The 23,162-nt window shown below is 43.4% G+C and overlaps 1 protein-coding gene across 2 annotated transcripts; it reads right to left on the reverse strand.

Annotated features, from left to right (window-relative positions):
- Positions 1–1,133: 1,133 nt before the first annotated feature.
- On the reverse strand, positions 1,134–22,478 carry atxn7l1 (ataxin 7-like 1). Of its 2 annotated transcripts, XM_029162787.3 has the most exons (12): positions 22,295–22,478; positions 21,778–21,852; positions 17,325–17,429; positions 11,699–11,897; positions 11,174–11,574; positions 9,519–9,601; positions 8,221–8,471; positions 7,526–7,739; positions 6,755–6,876; positions 5,863–6,399; positions 5,324–5,573; positions 1,134–4,526 (listed from the first exon to the last, which is right to left on the reverse strand). In XM_029162787.3, the coding sequence occupies exons 1-12, from the start codon at positions 22,389–22,391 to the stop codon at positions 4,509–4,511; spliced, it is 2,352 nt and encodes a 783-aa protein (XP_029018620.1). In that variant the 5' UTR covers positions 22,392–22,478; the 3' UTR covers positions 1,134–4,508. The 2 variants fall into 2 exon arrangements, with proteins under 2 accessions (XP_029018620.1, XP_029018619.1); XM_029162786.3 differs by lacking the exons at positions 21,778–21,852; positions 22,295–22,478 and adding an exon at positions 12,371–12,481.
- Positions 22,479–23,162: the final 684 nt, after the last annotated feature.

The raw sequence follows: 23,162 nt of genomic DNA on the forward strand, positions 1-23,162 counted from the left end.
ATTCTTCCATTCAGTTCACACAGTTGCTAGTATATTAATATCATGTTCTCATATTCTCCTCACATCCTTCCATACAGTAGAGGACACTGAATGTTCAGTGCTGACCAAACGCCTGATTACTAACTGTGCTGTCGTTTCTCAGGCCGAGTAGCTGGAGTAGAGCTGATAAAGCCTCAGTAGCCCATTTCCCACCATAAACAATAGTGACATAAAACCAGAGCATTGAAAGACACGACAGAACAATCTGACTTCATATTTAATCATAGACTAGAAATGAGAAATAAGAGAGCACATGTTCAAGGTGCATCATGAAAAAGTAATTCACCGAAGGAAAATTTCTTCCTCTCCCAATATGCATGTCTTTAGTCTTTTAGTGCTTAGTGGCTGACAAAAGGTTCAATATAATATTATCTCAGCTCCTAAAACAAGCATAAAAAGGGATTCCCCACAGATCACTTGTTCTTCTTAATTACAGTATGTGCTTTGAGAGATGTGTTCCTGGCTTCGTTTTCCTGCCAGCGTGGTGATTCAAGTGTCAGGAAAAGAGATATTTTGTTTGCGTTATCAGCGTCTGGGGGTGAACTTTGACCTGGGGAGTCGCATTTTGTGGAGAAGCCTCAGTCGCTATCAGAGACCTTTCAAAGTTCAAGACAGGCTTCCAACGGCTGGAAGGTGAGCTCACGGTGTATCATAGTTTATCAATGATGTGCACTGTGAAAAAAACTGTTGACTTTACTGTAAGTGTATGATCCTAAACAAAATATCCAGGAACCACTAATTGTTAGTAGGATATATCCTCTGGACACCATGAACAGCTGTATCAAATTCAAAGTCAAGGCTTCTATTATGAGGAAAACTAATAGGATTAACACGGTCTGCAGAAATGATTCTCTTCTTCTGACTGTTGTTGACATACTTGAGTGAGGACAAAGTGAACAACATCACCAGAATCATGGAAAAATATAATGAGGAACAAATAAAAAGTCAGGAGGAGAAAAGCAATGGTCAGCATCAGTCATCAACGATGAGCTGCCTGGTCAAGACTGAACACAAAGCGCCAATCATTTTCCACTAGAGCATACAAAACATGCATCAGTGGAATCTGACATCTTGCGATCCAAGTAAAACAGAGCCCACTTTCAATCGTTTAATAAAAGCTTGAATATAAGACCATGTACAGCGTTTACATTGTTTTGATGGGAAATCCTTTTTTTTGATCCAGCTGCAGGGAAACTGAACAAACCCCTAAATTCATAAAAGGCATCTTTCAGACATTCAACATCCACCACAGTTTGGATCAGTTACAATAAACAAAAACAACACGCTGCTTTAGGGGTCGACTCACCAACAATACACTTTATGTCTTCTTTTACTGTAGTTGCCAAAAAACACTTTTACAAATATATATAGATTTGTTTAATATTTCAAATATTTATATAAATAGAAGATTGATTAAAAATCTGGGCTTTATGACAAAGTGCAAAAAAGGAAGAGGGAGGGTTAAAAAATCTTAATACCTCTAAAATATTAAACAGCATTAACAATATACAACCACCCTGAAATCAACATCCAGGAGCTCTGTCTTCATTTTAGCTGCAACAAACTGTAACTTCTGATTTCTGTCTATGAACAGTAGGCCAGGGTGTCGTTTCGCCCCAAAAAACATCTCAGCACTCCGTCACTTTCTTCTGTAGATACACGTGTAAGGAGACAGATGTTCCACCTGCACTCTGGCTTTAAGCTGCTTAACCAACACAGACCATCTATATACGGATGCATCCGTTGGTCCTTCATAGCAACTGTGTGGTGATTTTTTTCCATGTGTGAGCAGGGCAGGTGGCACAGGCTGCAAAGGGAGAGAAGACTGAAAAATGCATGTTAATATTCTAACTGTAGGCATGTTAACTGTACAACGTGTGTATCCGGGTAAACCATGTGTACCTCCAGTAAAACAAAGACCACCAAGCTGGCATCACTACGCTGATCTAATAGCTGTAACGATCTCACACTGATGAATAAAGTGTCATCAAGGGAAGCACTTTGAGTACTTGGAAACGCATAACACAAATACAACTATGTACAATTCATTCATCGTTAGTGCTTAGATGATTGTGAGAAGAAAGACAAATCCTAGAAGATATTTCCCCTGAAACAGTTGGCAAGTACCAGGTGTGAGCTTTGCTCTTGGCTTCAGGGTGATGTCAAACTAATCAAAATGCTTTCAGTTACTTCAGCCTCATCAGCTACACCAGATGAATGGTACTACTGAGAGGTTTTATGCTTGGTTGGTGGATGTACTGTGATGGCATCCATCGCCAAAATATGAATACTTCTTTCCTGGATTTAAAAGTTGTCAGAGGCTCATGGGAATGACTGAAAGCATTTTGACTTGTGCCTGACTGGATGTAACATAACGACCAAGCATAATCACACTGAGACTGGACCAATGGGTCCTGGAAGATAAAGGCAGTTTAAAAAAAAAACAAACAAAAAAATAAACACAGTTTTTACTATTGGAAGAAGTATGAAAAACAGGTGCAACCACAGCTGGACAGGAATGCGGGTGGATGACAATACTAATCAGGGCCTGGTTTCACAAAACCAAACTTCATCAGTTGTATGACAAATACATAAAGAACAGAGGAATTTCTATCCTCCTTGAATCAGGAGGGAGGGGTGCGATGAGGTCATTCAACTCTGACTTTCATTATCAGTATATCAGTAATTGTTTGAAATACAACGCAACTGGTGAAAGCTCATTTTTCAAATAAAAGTGTATATAACCATCTGTTCTCATATCACCAATGTGCTAAGGTCAGGTATTGACACCCGAGCCATCTCCATGGCAACTGCGTAAACGCCATCTATTGCTTAAGACTGCAACTAGGTACCGGTTCCAAAGTACATGGTCATTCTAAATAGGTTTGAATATATAGTTATACACAGAGCGCATAGAGTTTTTGTCTGACGTTCATGAGCTCTACCAACAGATGCAGGCAGTGTTGAGACAGTATCAGGAAGAATAAAAGGTTAAACAAAACAAGTTCCTTGTTTAAAAATGTACTGGCTGTGGCTTTAACAGCTGTTGATACTGTAAACAATTAATATGTAGCCTTGGACAGGACAGGTGGAATAAGGCGCAATAATCTCTAACCTGTCTTGGGAATAATGTTCAATTTGATAATGAACAACATTTTGAAGGCTTTGTGAAACCAGGTTAATTTTATCGATATTAATAAAAAGGTGTATGGGAAAGAACCCGCTCTTCTTCAGCTCATGAAAGGGGGCAATTAATAAATAAAAAACTAACAACAGATATGTACACATTTTCAATAATATGACAATTCTCATAATACTTTTAACATTTCTTCAAAATGCCATAGAAATTATTTTTTGATCAAAAAAAAAAATCTATTCTGTGACTTAAACCTTAATAGTAATAAAAAAAACATTTAAGAATGATAAATTATTGTACAAAAAAAAAAAAAGATCCAACACCGTAGTAATAAATTGTTTTTGGATGTCCTGGCACACAGGCAGGAGTTTGTGTTTCTTGCAACAATAAACCAAAACAACACAATCTTTACATAAAATTCTTCCTATTTTGAAAATACAATGCATTGACACAGTGTCCTTGGTAACACAGACACTTTTTTTTCCTCCCTTGTGTCAACAGGTCCTTGTGTGGCACTGCTGGAGACTGCTCTGGAGTCAGTGAAGAAGGAGGCAAGGGGAAGCAGGGGCAGTAAGTGCACTTTGAACACAGTCATGCTGGGACAGGAGAGAGGGTGAGGAAGTTAAAACGAGAAACAGACTGTTGTTTGCTGTCGGACACAGAAAAATAAAAGAAAGAAGAAGAAGAAGAAGCCATGAGGAAATGAGAGGAAAAGGTTGGATAAAACCCAACTAAAACTGCTGGTGTCTCTTCCATTTTTCAAGAAAGAAGAAAAGCTGAAGTTTAAAAAGAATATGGGAAGAAGGGGCATTTGCGGTGGCATAGCTGGAGTTTGAATCCTACAGTAGTCGTGTCAGTAGGTCCTTCCACAATTAACTCCCCAAAACAACCACAGGCCTTTTTCCTTGTTCTGCAGACCAAACACAGAAAACAGGAAAACGGACTGAACTAGAAAAGAAACTCTGTCTTCTCAAAAATTGTACAGTGGTGGCATTATTAACAATGTCTGGAAAACTCGGTGACGCTAATTCCCTTTTCAGAGTTTTTGGATTCTGTCTAAAAAGACCATGACCACAGTGATGCATTGCAGCTTGTCATAAACATGATCCATAATTAGGGACAGGGGAGCGGAGGCAACGGTCAGCCTAACTGTGACTCCAGAGCGCCTGTGTCATAGTGTGTGAACTGATCCGTCATCGGGTAAACACGGGTAAAATCACGAGGACGTCGCTGCGTGATTGGTGCCGTCAGTGAAGTAGTGGTGAGGTTAAAGGTCACAAATGACAGTGGCCTGCACAGCTGCCCAAAGGTCTGTCCATGAAACAGGTTTCTATCAGTGCTGCAACTTGGCCTGCAGAGAGGACAATAGAGGCAAATCAACGGGGTTGTAAAAGAAATTCATAATTTCTTTACAGGACACACATAAAGCTGAGCAGCGAACAGTTATTTGCTGATTTATGAGACAGATTAATGCTCCGTAACTGTGTCATATCCATATATCTTGTGTTTTATTCTCCGTGCATCATTACTGAAACTTGGCAAAAGGCTTACATTCAATCTCTAATCGTTCGTTTGAACTCAATTTTTACAACAGATTCACATCCAGTGGGTGGACATTGTAAAATCCCTTGTGTCTGACCTCCTGCCTCAGTAAACGAAAATATGTTAAAAATAAATGTCACAAAAATAAGCCCCTTTTTACAGCATTATAATTTACACCAAACTAACAGAAGCCTTTGAGATGAGGCTGTCTTTTCCTAAAACGTTGTAGTAAAAGCTAACGTCTGTGACTCTGTTAAGAGGCTGATGTTAAGGATACAAACATCTGCTGATTAGCACTAAACACAAAGTACAGCAGAGGCTGGCAGGAACATCACCAGCTTGGCCCTTAAAATTTTGAGAAGATTATTGTGCTGCCTGAACAAATTGGGGGATCTCCAAAGTCATCAGGATACCCCCTCTGAGGGACATGGATGCCCGAGCTTCATAACAATTATTCGGATGGTTGCTAAGAGGTTTCTGTCTGGACGAAAGGGGAAGAGCAACAGTGCTATGTCTACAAATCCTGGCACTGCCTGTTTTAGTAATGTGTGTAATAGACTTAAATATGCTCCTAATAGTGATAACGTGTGTGCATATAACACCTACCTGTCTCGAAGAGTCAGGCCCCAGAGACAGTATTCCCCCGCTGTCGCCGCTGTTCCCAAAGAGGCCGTCCAATCCACCCGATCGGCTCAGCTTGGCCTTCCCCCTGTAGGAGCTGGGGCTTCTCCTCTTCCTTCCCTCTGCTCCTCCCCCATAAGCCAGTGGCCCGGAAGGGGGGGCCAAGAGGTGATGGGGGGCAGAGACCGGTTCGCTATCGGGTGAGTAGGGTCTACTGGTGGGGCCAATATCACGACTGGAGAGGAGATGAGGAGAAACCTAGATTCACTGAATTGCACTTCAACTGGTCACTATTGACACCATGTTCTCACTTTACACACAGTTGTAGTTTTAATGAGTCACCCTCTCATTGTAAGCCTAACAAATATTTTATTTACATTATTAAACATTAAACCAGTGAGATCCACTAGATGGAACTCCATGAGTTTGAACCCCAAGTAAATTGTTTACCTGGGTGTAAAGATGTTTTTAACAGTAGTTTCAAGCTTTAGTTGAGGAAAACCTTCAGTCAAATAAAAAAATACCTGTTCTGAGAATTGTGGCTTTGGGACACGACCGATCTCGACAGCCAGTCATCTGCACTGTGCCACAGCCCGCTTCCCCCACGCCCAAGTCCCTTTTTCTTGGCTGGGGAGGCAGCTGCCCCCCCTGATCCTTGTAAGGTTTTATGACAGCTGCTGCCGTTCCTCTTGTGATTATCCACAGCTGGAAACAAGGAAGATGAAGAGGAGGAAGAGGTAGAGGAAGAAGAAAGGGACGAAGGAGAGTAGGAAGAGTTTTTTCTTTTCTTAGATGCGACTACAGAGTCTTGAAAGTCTTTGGAAGGGAGGCTGGCTTTGTGCGTGCCGTTACGAGCTTTGCCCAGCGGCTGTGGGGGGTCCCGGATGCTGAACACCCCAGCTGTGGACGTGGACTGAGGGAAGGTGGCGGTGTAGGAAAGCGAGTTGGAAGGGGAGGAGAAAAGCGGGGAAGGCGTGGAGGTGGGAGATGGAGACTGTTGTGAAGTGACAGGGGAAGTGCCAGAGGAGGAGAAGAGGCTCTCAGGAGCCAGCGGCAACTTCCTGAAAGACAAAAGACATTTTCAATGTCAAACACGAATGAAGCTGTTTCATTGCTTGCTTAGATTAAACACGCATGGACGCAGGCGTAGCATGACTCTCCCGTTTCACAGTTTTTCAGAAGACATGTTTGACCTTAAATGACCTTTTTTTCTTTGGCTACATTTACACAGGACATTAAATTACTTTCTATCAACTTTAACTTTTTTAATAAAACAGCTCAGCACATTTGTCATAGTGACAGTGAATCATTTTTCATATAGTGAAAGCCACCTGTTTGAATGTCACATAGCAAAAAAATGAAAATACTCAACCAAATCAATGAAATGTCCCATAGTGTACATTCATGCTGTCTCACCTCCACATCTGGGCGTTAAGGTGTTTCTCCACCATGCTCTGGAGCACCAGCCTCATCCTGTCCCATCGCCTGTCGAACACATAGTGGCCTCGTCCCATGAGCCGGCTGCCAAACACGCAAAACTGAGAGAGGATGAGAAAAATTATGGATTTGACATGAGAAAATATGTCCCAATAAACAAAGAGGAGGCAGATAAAGGCAAGAAGAAAATGAGTGAGAGAAGAATCAAGGACATAGTCAGAAAGGTGCATTAAATGAAAATAGACATTGATGACAAAAGGGAGAAAAAACAGACAGAAATATGTTTAAATATGCACTGACTGATATCAAAGTCTTTTGCTATAGGTTTTATATAAAACTAGGTTTGCTGTTTACCCTTCCTGTACAATTGTCTTTGCTTTTAGCATATTACTTCATCATTCTAAGACAGATCTTGATCTTGACATTTACCTCTCAGGTAGGAATATGAATATGTGCATTTCCTTAAGTGTCTAGATCCACTTTAAAAGGAAGGATCTAGACACCTCTAACTGCAGATTCTGAAATCAGATTAATGCACAGCCCTTCTCTTTTTTTTCCAATATTGCAATGATTACACTGGGTAAGAGGTTGAGCTGAAGCTGAACAAAAAATGATTCCACTGAATGACACATAAAAGCAGATCCTGTAGTGTAAAGTTGAAAATAGTCTTGCTGAAAGCCGTGGGAGTTTTAATGCCCTGAGGTTACGGACTATTAAAATGTCTGTTAGTGCCACATTAGTAATATTTACCCCTAACGGCTGTGGGTGGTGATTAGAGTAGTGAACGGCAGGTCTGTCAGAGTCTTCTGGAGTCTCTGCGTCTGCTTCGTCACTGGAGAGCTGCCCACCGTCTCCCGCTGCCGTCAGCCAGCTGTGGGGTGACGTCTCTGGGTGAGGGGCTGTAGCGGGGACTGGCGCTGGGGGCAGAGGGCTGGAGGTGGAGGTGGTGGAACTGCCTGGAACCCTGGGGTTTATCAGACAGAAGATAGAATATAATAGGAAGCCATGTGGAGAGGCAGAGGGATAGAGAGACTGAGAGTAAGTATAGAATAGGAACAAATGCTGTCATATCTGCCATCACGATGTAATTCACATCTCTTGCTTCACTGCCCAACAGAACAGAGGATCATGTCATGAACAAACACTTGACACAGTTTCTCATTCCTCGTTTATGGCACCCCCTGGTGGAAAACCCTGAGCCTGAGCCCAGTACGTTTCATCTCAAATGAGCTTAACAGATTAAGCACAAAGATTTTGCACAGTTCACGAGTTTCAGCGGCTGAAGTTGCTTTATAATTTAAATTAGTTGGTGGCTTCTTCCTTTTTAATCTTGTTTACTTGTTACTTTTTTTACCCTGAATTAACAAAGCCAAAAATAATTTCTATGCGTATCTATCAGTTTTAATAAAAGGCATGCAGTTGTTGTGTGTATGTTGGTGCTGTACCTTGGTATGTGTGCATTTGCCAGCCGTAGCTTCAGTGAGGACAGAGGCCGTCCGTTTGGGCAGTGAGGCTTGCTGGGACTCTCCTGTGACGCGGCCCCATGGCTGCAGCCTTCCTTCCCTTCCTGAGATCCATCCTTGTCTTTCTCCTTTGTGCCTTCCTTCTCCTTTGCTCGCCCCTTGTGTTCAGCTAGGAGGATGTCAAAATGCTTCCTCCTTCCGGGCACAGCTCGCCGGTAGGTCAGCGAGTGAGTCTGTGATGTAAAACAGAGGTAAGAGGAAATCCTCAGAAATCTCCTTCTGGAAACACATTATGTGTTATAGGTTATTTCCAGCAAGAGTTTCTCAATGAAAGTACTGATCTGTGCAGAAGTCAGAGTGTAGCTGTAGCATACTTCAACAGGGCTCTACTACAGGGGCACAGATCACAGCTGCACTGCACCCGCTGGTACCCACGTCACACCAGACTAGCATGGGTAAACACTGCCTTGTGCATGGCGAGCTTGTCTATCCTTGCAAAGTTGTTGGAAGGTAACCAACCATCAAACATTTGGTTTTCCAATAGTCCTGCACAAAGTGTGGGTCTGAGGTCGCTAATGAAAGGTTACACAGGACACGGCTTGTCGAAAGAGAAAATGCTTATGGTAATCATTAGAAGGTCATAGGGACTGTCAAACATTTCTTGAATCTTAAGGACCCATGCGATACGTTCATCTTTTTTATTTAATGTGTAATTTCTACTCATCATTTTCTAAGTCATTCCTGACCAGGTTGATGTGATATTTGACTGAGATTTTGATAAATGTACACAAGAAAAGAGAGTGGAGACATGTAGACGCATTCTCGCCCAAAATGCACAAACATCAGCGCGCCAGACTGACATATCTTTAATGACTTAATAACAGCTTCAAGTGATTAGTAAAGTCTGCTAGAGCTAATTAAAGGACAGTAAAATTGAGTATTACTGCTGAAGGAGCTTCATCCAGCATCTATAATTACGCCATCAAGGGAAGAGTGGGTCTATAATGTTTGAGCATTGTACGAACTGGGAAATGTGTGTCAAGTGCAGGCGTATCGCAGAGACAGACAGGGTCATAGCAGTGGTTGGAGTCCTTCAGTGGCGATGTAAGTGTGCCTTTCTAAATGATTACGCTTATAAACAAACAAAGCTGCTTTCCTAGTCAGGCAGCATTAGATCGGAAACAGGAAGACTGCTCACAAACCATTAGTGTCTCCACAGAAAATATACAGAGGTGGAGTGTATGAGTGTGTGTGTGTGTGTGTGTGTGTGTGTGTGTTACCTTGCAGGTGAGAGACCGGGTGCAGGGTTGTTTAGTCTCAGGATCCTGGACTCCACAGTGTTTGTTAGGATCAAACACTCTCCCTGTACAGATGGACACACACAGACATTAGACATTATTAAAGGATCAAATCACGCTTGATGGGAGTGGGAGCTTTACGACACCGTGAGGGCGTCCGTTTTTTATCCCACAGCAGATCATCCACATATTGCTTTGCTCGTTCACGTGCCGAGATGCGACACGAGGCCACTGCGGTGTAATTCCGTGCGACATTACTAGTAGCGCTTCCAATATCAAACACAAACTGTCCAGATCCCACACGCTGTGACTAATCATTCACGACAGGGGGCTCTAGCAGGCTGACAGAAGTCACCAGTGACTGACAGCCCAGGGTCTCCCTCCTGCTTTAATGAACGAAATCCAGAGGGAAAACACACTTGATGATAAAATGCAACCCTTAACTTTAAGACCCTGTCAGTTTTCAGCTAATGTCTCTCTGATCGTGATCTTTCATCCTGAGGCTATAATTCCTATGAGGTATAAGACAAGTAGCAAAACCTTTGTCTAACAATTTGTTCAACCGAAAGCGCTGCATTATTGAAAGGTCTGACATGGAAATAAGAAGTAACACATTTAAGTGTCTGTCTGGATAAAGCTTTTTAACTTAACCAACTGTATTAGACTCTAGGGTAAATAATTATTTCAATTCCAACTCAAACTGAAATTGACCTTCTGCTGATTTGCTATGTTGTGTCATGTCATGAAAAAGTGCAGTTAAATCTCTGCTCCATACAAAGTATCTGACCAACAACAACCTTCAGTGGGCAGGTTATCCTAAACACCGTGGCTGTCGGAGGGCTGTAATCTTGTGCTCGCCTTCACTATAATCCCTGTAATCTTTCTGCGTTCGCAGTATGGGATGACAGCCCCAGCGGTGCAGAGTGGACAAGAACGCAGGCAACAAGGCCTCACCTCTGAGATACAAAACAAACTCACACAAACTGAAACCTACTGGACGAAGAAGATAGGAAAGAAAGATCAGACTGCTGATTTAAAGAGAGAACCAGAGGAAAAGGAGATGAGTGTACGTAAATGTGTAAGGAAGGGAGAGAATAAGGACAGACTCTGTGTGTGTGTGTGTGTGTGTGTGTGTGTGTGTGTGTGTGTGTGTGTGTGTGTGTGTGTGTGAGAGAGAGAGAGAGAGAGAGAGAAGAGTAGGTCAAGGCGGGAGGTGGAGAGCAAGAGCATGAAAAAATACAGAGACACAGGAGGTGGGGAAAATCTCTCAAGAAGACAAGCAGCTTCTTGGCAGTGGGAGGTTGTGAATTAGAGGGTGTAAATCAAAGCCTCAGAGCTCAGCCGAGGCGCAGCACGGACGAGGAAGACGAGAGAATTAAGGAGGAGGGGAAGAGCTAAAGCAGGCGATAAAGACGTGACATCAGCAACTGGCCTCAGAATTATCTACCACTTATTTGGAGCAGAGCGCTCTTGTGCATTAATGTTAGAAAAGTTTGGAAATTAGACAGAGCCCATTATAAACAACAGGAAGCTAACTGGTTGCAAAACAATCTTTCTGGCTGCAGCCAAATTTTTAAGTTGGAAGTCCTCCAGAGGATACGGAGATAAATTATTCACCGTAATTTCTCACGACTGACCTGAGAGTCTTTTGTATGATCTGGAAGCCGTTTTAGTTCCATTCTGGTGCTTCTTTTCCAAAGGAGACGACAACACTGACGATGGCAAAGCGACAGATCGGTGGGAAGGCGAAGGAGACGGGGAGGGCTTCCTGTCCAGCGGGGAGGGCGAAGGAGTCGACGACGGCCGCCTGTCGAGCGGAGAGTGCGCCGGGCTGGGCCGCCTGTCCAGGGAGGATGGGGGCGTGGCAGAGTGAGGCGTGGACGGCCCGCTGCTGCCGCCACGGCCGTTGGTGAGCTTTTCGCCAGAGCGCTGGGGGCCCGGGAGAGACAGCGCTGCCGGCCTGAGGCGCACGTGCGATGCTGAGTCGGCTCGGCCGAGGCAGGGCATCTTTTCTAAGCTCACAACTGGAAGCGATACGCTGGGGAGATGAGTAGAAAAGGAGAACAGATGGTGTCTAAACACTGCGGGACTAAATAAATGTTTGAGAGCATGATGAAAGGGTTCTGAGGATACGCGGGCAAAAAAGCAGACGCTTTTCCTACCATGTCTTGTTCCGTGCCCCCTTCGGTGGGTAGACGGCGAGTGGAGCCTTGGCGAAGCGGGAGTGAGGGTAATCTTTAGGGACTCTGAAAGCCAGTGTGTCCACAGGACTAGGAGCTACAGCGGGGGCCACCACAGGCGCTTTGGGCTTCATTGGTACCATGGGACTCCTGGAAGGAACTGGGGAGCTGTGCCGCTTCTCTGGGATCGATAGAAGTAAAAGTTATGACACGTACAGACCCTTGTCACAGTCTTGCATTAGTAGTGGGTGCTCAGTAGCTAGATACTTTTCTGGATCTGATTTGGACCAAATTAACACCCATTATGGTACTGAGACGAGACTAGAGTAGAGAATGTGCTTTTTAGATGCCAGATGGCTGTGCTGTTATATGGGAGATATGAAACATGTGCCAGAACCTTGTACAAAAATAATAAGTATTTATTAAAATGCATACTTGTGTACTACACTCTAATTAGCAACTTCTTTAAAATTATCTTAAGTGTCTTTGTGAGATAAACTCCACCAGTCTGTCACATCCAACTGTTAAATTTACATTTTAACCCAGATCTGGCCACAATCATAAAGTTATAGGATGCTGAGACACAGAAGGAAACAAAAAGTGGGAGAAATCACGAGGCTGCAGGGAGGAGGGAGGAGAGGAGCTCACACTTACGGTTTTTGCTATGCATGTCTTTGGGAGTAGGTTGGGAAGGGAATAGGGGTTGCGGTCCTGGACTGTCTGTCTCTCTCTGTCAGTCTCACAGGGAAACTACACCCCAGCTACCTGAATGAAAACAGAGGGTTGAACACGTCAAACACAGAGAAACATGAGGGGAATACAGAGAATATTTGACTTTTATAGTGAGTGTGTCATGGTGCTGTTTAGCTAATAGCAGGTTTCTGATACTGGCTCACTGCAGGCAGGCAGGCCAACCATGTTTGTTTGCCTAAACAGCACATGGAAGTGTGCTTCTGGTGACAGAGGGAGGGGGGGGAGGGTGTTCAAGCTGCAAGTAGTGAAAAAATGTACCACTGCTGCATTCATAGATCCATAAACCTATATGCTGCACGTGTGCTTCTGTCCAGTGTATTAACCATCAGCAGTTTGCATGCTTTGCAGAGTCTGTGTGTGTAGAGTGTATCTATATGAATAATTTGTAGGAGTATAGTTCGTATGGGTGGCAGGTGTGTAAATAGGCCAGTGGAAGAGGAGAACGAGAAAGGCAGCTGTATTCAGACTAACAGGATCAAAGTCCAGAGCCATGCAGCTACAGCAGTACACATTTCACACCTTGAGTCACACATTATTCCTCAGTTTTACGCCTTAAACGCTGTCATTTGATCAAACTACACTCTGTTATGGGCACATTTTATGTTTTGATTTTTAACATTTTAATAATCTTAAATTATTGGCTAAATAGATGAATGTGTCTTAACACAAAATTCACCTGAGTGAGTGAGGAGCGGGTCGGGAGCTCATCGTCGTGATTTACAGAACATGGACAACTGTCCAGGCAAGGTCACTAAACCACTTGACCGCAAGGACACCCTGACTGCTACGTTCAGCGGCCTGCCTGTCCTAAGGACTGCTTAAACCCAAGCTGCTGATTGGCTGCTGACTGGTGTGGGCGGAGCACAGCATGATGAGGCTCAGCTGTGTTTGTTTACATTGCGAGAGGAGGCATGGCAGAGAGGAGTATATTAATAATAAGGCTATAAATATCCTGGAAGCAATACGTCACAATGCATAGCTGCAAGTCATGGTAAAATTATAGTAAAGCATATTTTTCACATATATAATCCCTTAAACATGCAGCTGTGTTGCATCCAAGGCTGGTAAACGCTCACAGTTTTGGGTTGTCATGGCAACACAACATGCCCACAAGAAGCACGTTTTCCAGGTAAATAAAAGTATAAAACAGTGACTGTCAGTGCAAGTGATGCAAAAAATTGTCACTGTGAATAGAGCCCAGAGGCATGAGTATCTCAGCCCTCACTACCATCAAGAATGACTCGACATTAGCAGGATGGGAGCATTCAAATCACACTGTAAACAGCTAGCGGCCATGAAAAGGACCACTATGGAGGGGAGCTGCAGCTGAAGATGCTGCACCGCAGCTATTCAATGCATTAAGATCGATACATGATAACGACATGAAACTGAATTTGCATAATGACAAATTATTTATTTATTTTTATTGGTGAAATGATTTAATAAACGATTAAAACAGCTTTGACGTCCTGCGCTTGGCTTTATCTAAAAAGGGCCTTGGTTCAAGGAAACGGCATCTGATGAGCAGTAGCAGCTGACATTTTTAACTGGCCAAGCTTTAGCAGTAAGAAACCACAACAGAGGAGCGAGCAACGCCACCAGTGAAGGAAACTAGGCAGAAGTTGTGGTGAAGAATAACAACCCTGTCAAACATCATGTGAAATGAACAACTACACCACAGCCCAGACACACACTTTTACAACAACGACAACAACAAACCCAGATACAAAAACACAGCAGAGGCCAGAGTGAAATGAAACGGTCCCCCAATCGCTGTCAGAGCTCAATTAATCTACTGCTGCAGAGGAAAGTTGAAACGCAGACCAACAGCAACATCATGACCCTTTCATCATGCACCCCACTTTACTCACACACAGCAGGCCCACAGCGGCGGAGCAGTTCGGAGACAGACTGCAGACGAGTGATGGGAAGAAGTCATACATGACAAGTGGAAGGAAACATCTGAGCACGCTGCGAGGAGCGAACACGCCGCGAGACTTAAAAGTCCACGTACGCATAAGAATCTAAAGCATAGGCTGCAAATTCTCATAACTGAGTCAACAAATGACATGGACTTGAAGTAAACATTTAAAAAAATGGGAAAATGGGCGTGATCTTTTAAGCGAGTGCTAAAGTCATCCAGTGATTCTTTATTTACACTCACAAGCATTACACCAATTTCCCTACATACTAATATTTAATCTCCTGCAGAAAGCAAACACTGCCAGCATAAGGGCTTTATCTGATAAAGGCCTAGACGATAACTGCTTCCTTAACCGTAAGGAGATTTGATACAACAAACCAATAAATACAGGCTTGCATATAAAACACACTACATCTTAGCCTGTTTAAATAAAATCCAGGGCAGGTATGGAACCTCTACCCTGAACATTTTCTAGGTTTAAGTTGCAAGCACTTCTTCCTCACACTAGGCTAAGCTGAGCAGCAAACTGGGCATGTATAACTAGGAGCCACTGGCCCCCGAGGCAACCAACCCCCTCCTTGTCTGTGTGCGTGTGTATATGGAAGTCCTAGCGCTGATTCAATGCACAGGTCAAGCATAAAGCCAGATCCCATGATGGATGCTTTCACAAATCTAAATACAAGGTCACAGCCATGAATGTAACTGCCTCCTATGGTCACTGCATAGGAAGTAGAATGTTCAGTAAGCAAACAATGTCATGCTTCAACATACAACAGTAACTGTCTATATTCAGTGCTGCACTATTAAAAAAATCTAGTTGGTCCAAAAGGCTACAGTCTGAGCTGCGAGAGAAACTGGCAAGAGAGATCTGGTTTTATCTACATCAGCTTCCTACCCAACCAAATCTACCTGAAGCTCCATCGTACCTTCAAGACCTCATTGTACATTGTTATCTCAGCAGGTCTTCGCCTGGTTGCTACGGTTTCAAAACTTTAGAAACTGGAAAGGACGCAGAGCCTTCATCTATCGAGTGCCTCTCCACTTTAGAAACTTCCCTTTTGATATATCTCATAACTAGAGCCGGCTCGGTTGACTCTGAACCATCACTTAGTCATGCTGCTATACATTCTGACTGCTGGGGGACCTCCCTTGACGCGCTGAGCTCCTTTCCGCTCTCTCTATGCCACCGTTGCATAGCTTGTCATTAACTTTGCGTCTACCATCTCCAGTAGTTCTGCTTCCTCCTCCACACATTTCTGAAGCTATCCCCAGCATCAGAGCTCCATCTCTCCGGTGTGCAGTTTCTGACCCAACCAATCGTACAAGGCTGCTGTTTTTATTTAGTTCCCTTCCCTCTACACTTGCCACTGATCCCGCTCAGCCATGCTTGCTCTGGTGGGATTTGAGCTAACTATATAACTCTGCAAGGTATTAACTGTGCTGTGCAACTATAACTTCATAATGCACTACAGTACATAAATAATCTAATATGATTTGATGTGAATGTGCAACAATAGAATGAAATGAATAACATGATAAGAGTATCTTGACAGGTAGTTCCTAGAGGCAGTGCCCTGAGCAGAGGTCATGAGCCGCATTTTTCATGTCATGACAGACTTGTTGGGGATATGATGCTACACAGCATGTGACTTGGCCTGCTGGTCCACTACAACGCCCGCTTGTTTTTCCTTCTATTGCCCGAGGATCGTTTGGTTTTATGAGGCACTCTCAAGAGATTCCCCACTCCTGACCATGTGTGCGTGTGCACGCATGAGTGCGTTTCAGACCTGTTGTTACCCGACTGCGTGCATGTCAGCAAGCAGATAGGCTGCCAACAAGAGAGGGAGGGGACTGCATGGGGCAGGAGCAGGGACAAAACAACAGCGGCTGCCAAGAGTGTGTATGTGTGACTATGTCTCACAATACCACTGACCTCTTTCTGCTGAGAAACAGAAAGTGAGAATGTGAGCGCAAGCAACTGCCTGTATCCTCTTAGACAGAGAGAGAGAGAGAGAGAGTGAGAGTGTGTATGTGTGTGTGTGTGTGTGTTCATTAAGCGTGACCATGTGTCTCCCCCTCGCTCAAACAGACGGCTCGGGCTGGTGCACGTGCCGCCAACAGAAGAAAGCAACAGCTCACTGGCAGATGCGAGTATGCTGAGTGGAGCCACAATCAAAAACAAAACAGGCCGGTGATGGACAGGGCGAAGGACCAATGGGGGCTGGGTGCAACACCGCTGCCATTTTACCAGCAAAGTTTTGAGCTCATCTCCATTCTGGATTTAACACTTTTTTTACATGTATATAAGAGGAAACAACTGCTAAGCAATGCGTCAACAACATTACTAGGACTCCTGGCTGAAGCTTACAGTTTCCATAGCAACAAACATCACATTTTATGGAGTCATGGAAAGTCTACATGTGTAAAAAGCAGAAATGCTGTAATGCATTGATAGACTTTTGTAGATTGAAGTTCCTCCACGAAAGCAGGTTAGATGTGGATGAATCTATGTATTATTTATTTAAAACAATTAGAGTTGCACAGAGAGTAACAAATGTCCTGCGGTCACAGAGACTGCGGCTTTCGGGATTTTCTTCATAAGAGTGCCTGTGCACAATGCTTCTCTGGTCAATTATTCTGTCAATTATTTAGTGCTTTTCAGCCATTTTGAGCATGCTGAGGTTTGAAGGGTTAATCATGTAGCTCTTTGTTTGTGTGAAGGATGAGATGCAGGCAGGTTATTTTTAAAAAGGTGCCATGTTGTGATAAATAAATATCATACTATTGATCTAACTGGCTGTGCTCGTGTGCAGGAGCATGTTTGTTCTGTGAGTCTGTGCAACAAGAGTGTGTGTGTACGGTTCACTGTGTGACTGAGGGGTAACAGTGTGTGTGTGTGTGTGTGTGTGTGTGTGTGTGTGTGTGTCTTACCATAGTGTGCGAGGATGCCCTGAGGAGTGACCACCTTGTTGCAGACATGACAGACAACCAGATAAAAATCCTGCAGTGCTGGAAACTGGCTGTAGAGAAACATGTCTGCAACAGACAGAGAGCAGAAGCCAGAACTGAGAAAACAAGAAACAACACGATCATAACTTAGGCGTCACAGTGACTCCGCTCACTATGCTGGTTTCATATGTGTATGACAAAAGTAATAAATATAAAGCGAATTATTATTCGCTTACACTTTTACTCATTTCATCCAAAAGCAATCACATGATTTAATCTTAACCACATTACATAGAAAAGTTTAGTGTCTCTCACTGTATAATAATGTCCAAAATTGGGTCTAATACACTAATTGTTTAGTTTATTTTAGTCTATTACACATTTGTTAATTATTCAGCTGTGAAAATATCTGCAGATTTGTCTACAACTGATCGACTTATCACTTTTACATTAGTAGTAAAATGGTTTTGAAACTGCGACCTTTGCAACTCATCAGCCACATGGCCTCTCACTCCCACAGATCGGTGACCAAGCGTCTGTCACAGCTGAGTGTCTCACACAATAATAGAAACTCCGTGATGTCACCACCATGCAAATCTGGGAGCATGGACACAAAATCCAAGAAAGACCAATGACAACATTTTGATTTAATCACGCTTTCGTATGTGTGTGATTGATCTCATGTCACTCATTGATATCCACTTGAATAATTACAAAATAATAGAACAACATCCAGGCTTAACATTTAAAACAACAGAGTCAACCCCGTCTTCCTGGCTCAGAGGTTTCCTTCAGGATGGAGGTTTCATCCTAAGATCCATCCACAGTAGATGGTAATCACTGATGTCACCCCTATCCCTTTCAAAACCAACACAAAACTTGGATGATTACTGTGTATTCACATCAGGGAGAGAGACAAAGAGAGCTGAAAAACAATCCTCTAAAGCAAGCCCTAGCTGCTACAGTGAGCGTACTACACAGCATAAGCAACATTGTGCCTGGAGTAACGAGAGAAACCGCCCCCACTCAACAAAAGTTTAACATTAATATAAACAGAGAAAAACAAACGTGGCCAATTGGAAACAGCTATTATCTCTTTTGGACCCAGGTTCACTCAGGGGAATTTGGGATGTGTGTGTGTTTTTCTAAAATATAAGCTGGATGTACATGCATGCAGGTATACAACAAGGTATCACTCACTCACACACTGTGGGAATATTTCATGACAAAACTTACTGACGGAGAAAGATGAACAACATAGTAAGGTTAAACAGAGACTGAAAACGCTGTTGGTTGGAGTAGCTGTCTCGCAAGTGGTTTGGTTCCTCGGTTTTCTGTCGTTCCTGTCATCATCTGAGGAAATGAGCATGTTTTCCTTATAATAAACTATCAGAAGAAGGAAATTAATGATGGGAAAAAAGTCTGCTCTCTGGCACACGGCAAATTCTGAGGTTTACAGTAACAGAAAAGGACTTCAGTGGGTGTATTGAAAAAAAAAAGGGCAAGAATGCAATTTCCTCTGCATCTGCCAAATCAAATGCAAACGAAGTGCATAGCCCATTTCTGCAGCCTGAACTGTGTGTATGAGCGAGAAGCCAACGGCAGCAGTCTGCCAAATGACTGACGGGCCAGAAAATGAACCATAAAAGCAACCAGTCACCGGCGAATACGCACAATTGGAGCTACTAAAACAATCTATCAACAGATGCCAATTACCATTTGAACAAATGAACTTCCCACTGAACGTGTAATGTGAGTGAAGAACTGGCAAATAAACAGATGGTATTTAAGAAAAAGCCATTATTAACATGAAAAGACAAAGCAAAAACAATGTTAAAATTCATATGAACCAATATGATTATGATGAAGATTAAAATCCCTTCATGTCATCTTGTTGTTTCTTGTTAGTGAAGAACCCCACTGTCCTTAAAGTCGATAGGCTTCCTCAGCCTAAGTGAACTCGCCACCTGAGCACATAGAAAGGCAGCGACCTGAGATGTCCTGTGCACACGAGGTAATGCCACACAGTTATTGTATGAATGGCTGGTGGAATGAGACACAGTTCTTGGAACAAGGTGTCACTTCGCAATAACTACTGTGACACAGTAAGGAGAAGGCCACAACAAAAGGTGTACACTTAGGTTGTATTTTTTTTTGCAAGATAATTATTATGTACAAAGATGTCTGCCACTAAATTGTGCTTAGCAGCAGAAGCCTGGCCCCTAACGTCCTGTGTGCAGCCCAGACTACAACACAAGTCTGACACGGAGTCCAGAATGGTGCTAAGGATTTCAGAGCATTTTCTTTTGAGCCGTCCTGTTCACAACAGCAATCAAGCTGCAAACACCCCATGCCACAGGGAGGACTTCAACAAATGCCCTGTGGGAAGGCGAGACATGATTTTACAACATATAATCCTATTGAAGGTAAGAAATTTATACTTCTGAAACACAAAGTGCCGCTACACTGAAGTTACAGGTTATTGAATGCCTTTTCAAAATCATCAGATCATCAGGAAGCAATTCTGGCTCAATATAAAGGCCAGCCTGAAAAATGAACTCCTGCCAGGGAAACCATTTGAGGAAGCCGTTTGTAAAACAAACCGTAAAAACTGTTTTACTAATCACTCTTGCATCGAGAGTAAATATACGTAAGACGTCTTAAAGTAGATGGCAACATATTCAGTTTATCATATAAGGTTGTTTAAAAAGTTTGGTTGAGTGACATAATGACTAAAATGATCCTCAAAAATGTCCACATCCTGTTTTTAATGACCTGTTTGGAATCTTAAAGCCGCTGATTGTTGACATTGTTTCGTCTCCATGTATTTTTAACCGTCATACAGTAGAGCGACGTGTCGGTAAAACAGTTTGTTTGAGTGTATCTGAGGATTGAAAGGATGACTGATTTCTGCTCTCATCGTTCAAATCTGCAAAGCACTCACCCGTTTGACAAATGACTAATTTTGCGTAGTCTGATAGATAACAAGAAATTTTCCATACCCTCTGCAGAGGAGGCTGCACCGCGAAAACTTTAGCATCATAGCCTACATAATGACTGCTGCTCCGCTGTGTTTATTGTTTCTTGCAGTTGAGGCCATTTTTTAATTTCTAATATGCACAATATTTACTTAACAACAAGTAAAGGCTCGCTATCCATCCTGAGAGAGTAGCACATATACAAATAGCAGCATTACGCCACTGCCTGCTTCTAGTGGGAGGATGACTGTGTCTTCCAGACCAGGCACACTAAGTTGCTGTTGGTCATCCTCTCTCATCTGTGAGAAACTTAGAGACATACTGTGGATACCAATCATGACCTACACCACACATCCACTGCTGCAAAGCTGGCACCACCATCCACAAACGCGTGCGTGCACGGAGGTGTCAAGTGACTCAACATGCGATGTATGAATCACAATACTTTCTGCCCAATACAAATTTACAAATGAGGCATTTTAATATTTCACCCTGCGCGTTTGTCAAGTTGATTGGTGTCTAAGGTGTGTGCGTGTCTGTGAGTGTGTGTATCACTCTCCGCAAAGCTTAGTGTCGTGTTGCCAACAGATCAGCGATTCTAGAAGCGCCGCACCAGTTTGGCTGTGAGGGAGGAAGATGAGGCGTGTGAGCGAGCATGTGTGTGGGACGCGAGGGAGGACGGGCCGTGGGTTTTTTGGTATTTGACCAGTGAGTGCGAGAAGAGTTTCCCCACTTCTGCGTGCATGTGTGTTTGTGCATGTGTGTGTGCCAGCATGCAGGCTGCAGCAGCACACGCAGCGCGTCAGGGATGACTGAAGTGTGTTAGTGCAGCGCGTGGTCCTGTGGGTATTTATACCCGGTGAGGTGTGGAGGAAGTCCTCTGGCCCTGTCCCATCAGGCGGGTTAAAGATGGAAGCACTGCTTTCCACATCTATACAAACTACACAGATTAGCTCAGTAGGCACCGATAACTTAAAAAAACCTTACCTACGATCCACATTTGGCGATTTTGATTTGATTTGATTTTGAAAGTGATTTTAATAATTTGTTTCTAAATTCAACACACTTATCTGGATAAGAAAGCTGCACCTTTTAACCCCCAGACATTGAAAAAAGCATAAAGGCACAATCACAACAACTAAAGCCTCCTTGTTTACATCATAATTGTTCTACAATTTCAAGTAAAAATGCCAACACATGATGCAATGACTCCGTCTAATGTGAGGATTTGATGCTAATCTTTGCCATAGATAAGAGTAAACAAACATATTTAGCTGTGTTATTATATTATTATGTTATTATAATGGGTTTTTTACATTAACTGCAAGAAGAATGTAAAAATAGAAATCTCCTGGCTTCTTTAACGCTGCAGAGCGTGTGCAACAAAACAATAACAAACGGACGGCGGACGTGACAGCGTTAACGATCCATTAAGTTAGCTAGTCTGACTTCCTTACCTTCTGTGTCGAGCTTCACAGCTTCGGCCAGACAGTAAAGCTCTTTATCGCTGTTATCCAGGGGAGAGTCTGCGTCTGGACAAACACAAAGCAGCCAACTTACCAAATGCGCAGCAGCGTTCACAACAAACTTTGGGGCCACGCGTGGAGCCACGCTGCTCCGGGGCTGGCTATCGGGTTAGCATTAGCCATGCTAGCTGGCTCCCTAAATCAAGAGGAGCTGTCAAAGCTAACAAACTTAACGTTACAGCTGGACAGTCGGGGGCTTCGCTGGCGCCCGCGTCCCCTGTGCAAAGTGCGCCTCGCGGCGGCTAGCTCCGCCGCCGCCCCCCGTGCGCGCCTGTCAGCGCTAGCCGTTAATATTGCATTGAGGTAGTAATATTTGTGACAGTTACTTTGCTGCGCTCTGACACAGGCTGCATGGAGGCGCTTACTCAACTCAATCACACAGTTGCACCACGCACTTCCCCGACACTTTGTCTGCAAAAACAACAACGCAGCCGACGCGCGAACTTACTGTCAACAACACGTAATTTAGCCGCACTGACGAAGGAAGACCAAGGCTCGAAAAGGCAGGTATCCGGACTTGGTATTTGGCGATCCAGTGTCGCCATTGCTCTTCCTTCTTGTTGCTTTGCTGAGAGCCGTTTTTGCTCGCTCGCTCGCTCGCGCTCTCTCTCTCTCCCTCACTCGCTCGCTCACTCGCTCTTCTTCGCACGCAGCAGACGAAAGACCTAGATATGCTGACGTCGTTGTCGGCTGGCTTCGGCTCTGTTCGGCGCCAGTCGGAAGAGCGCCCGCTGGAGAGGCCGAGCGCCACACAGGAGCTCTGTGGGGGTTCACAAGTTCAGGCCGCGGACGTGCTGAGTAACGGAGTACTAACACATTCTCCAGTAAGTGTCCTGTACTTCACTGGAGTATTTTTTATTCATTCCACCAGATGCAATTTCTCAATAAAGCTACAATCAGCTACAATCAAAACTACAAATGATGTTGTTTTCAATATAATTACTGGTACATTATAATGAAAACCACAAAGTGGTTCAAAACAACTCCACCTTTACCAGCTGTATCCTGTAGTAACAATACTCTAAGGCCTTTATTTTAATTGCTATTACTACTTACTACACCACGTGTTGCCATAATTTCCATCTCTGTAATTTGTCAAACAAATCTGGTCTAGTCCTGCATTTTCATGCTATCAGATCAATAGTGTTTCATTTAGGCTGAATTAGGAAAGAAATAATACAATTTCCTTTACCATCTATAATTTTCTATTTTTGTATTAGTGTATAATATATAAATATAATTTATTATTTTTTATTATTAATTATTATTATTTTATTGCTAGCAGTAGTTTAGGCACCATCTAAAGTGAATGGTAA

Source organism: Betta splendens, chromosome 9, assembly GCF_900634795.4.
Source record: "Betta splendens chromosome 9, fBetSpl5.4, whole genome shotgun sequence".
NCBI lineage: Eukaryota > Metazoa > Chordata > Actinopteri > Anabantiformes > Osphronemidae > Betta > Betta splendens.

Coding starts and splice junctions, on each gene's coding strand:
- atxn7l1 (XM_029162787.3), bottom strand. CDS start 22,391: ATGGCGACACTGGATCGCCAAATACCAAGTCCGGATACCTGCCTTTTC. Junction 9,602..11,173: donor ATCATACAAAAGACTCTCAG/GTCAGTCGTGAG, acceptor CCATCTGTACAG/GGAGAGTGTTTGATCCTAAC. Junction 6,400..6,754: donor CTTAACGCCCAGATGTGGAG/GTGAGACAGCAT, acceptor TTTGTCTTTCAG/GAAGTTGCCGCTGGCTCCTG.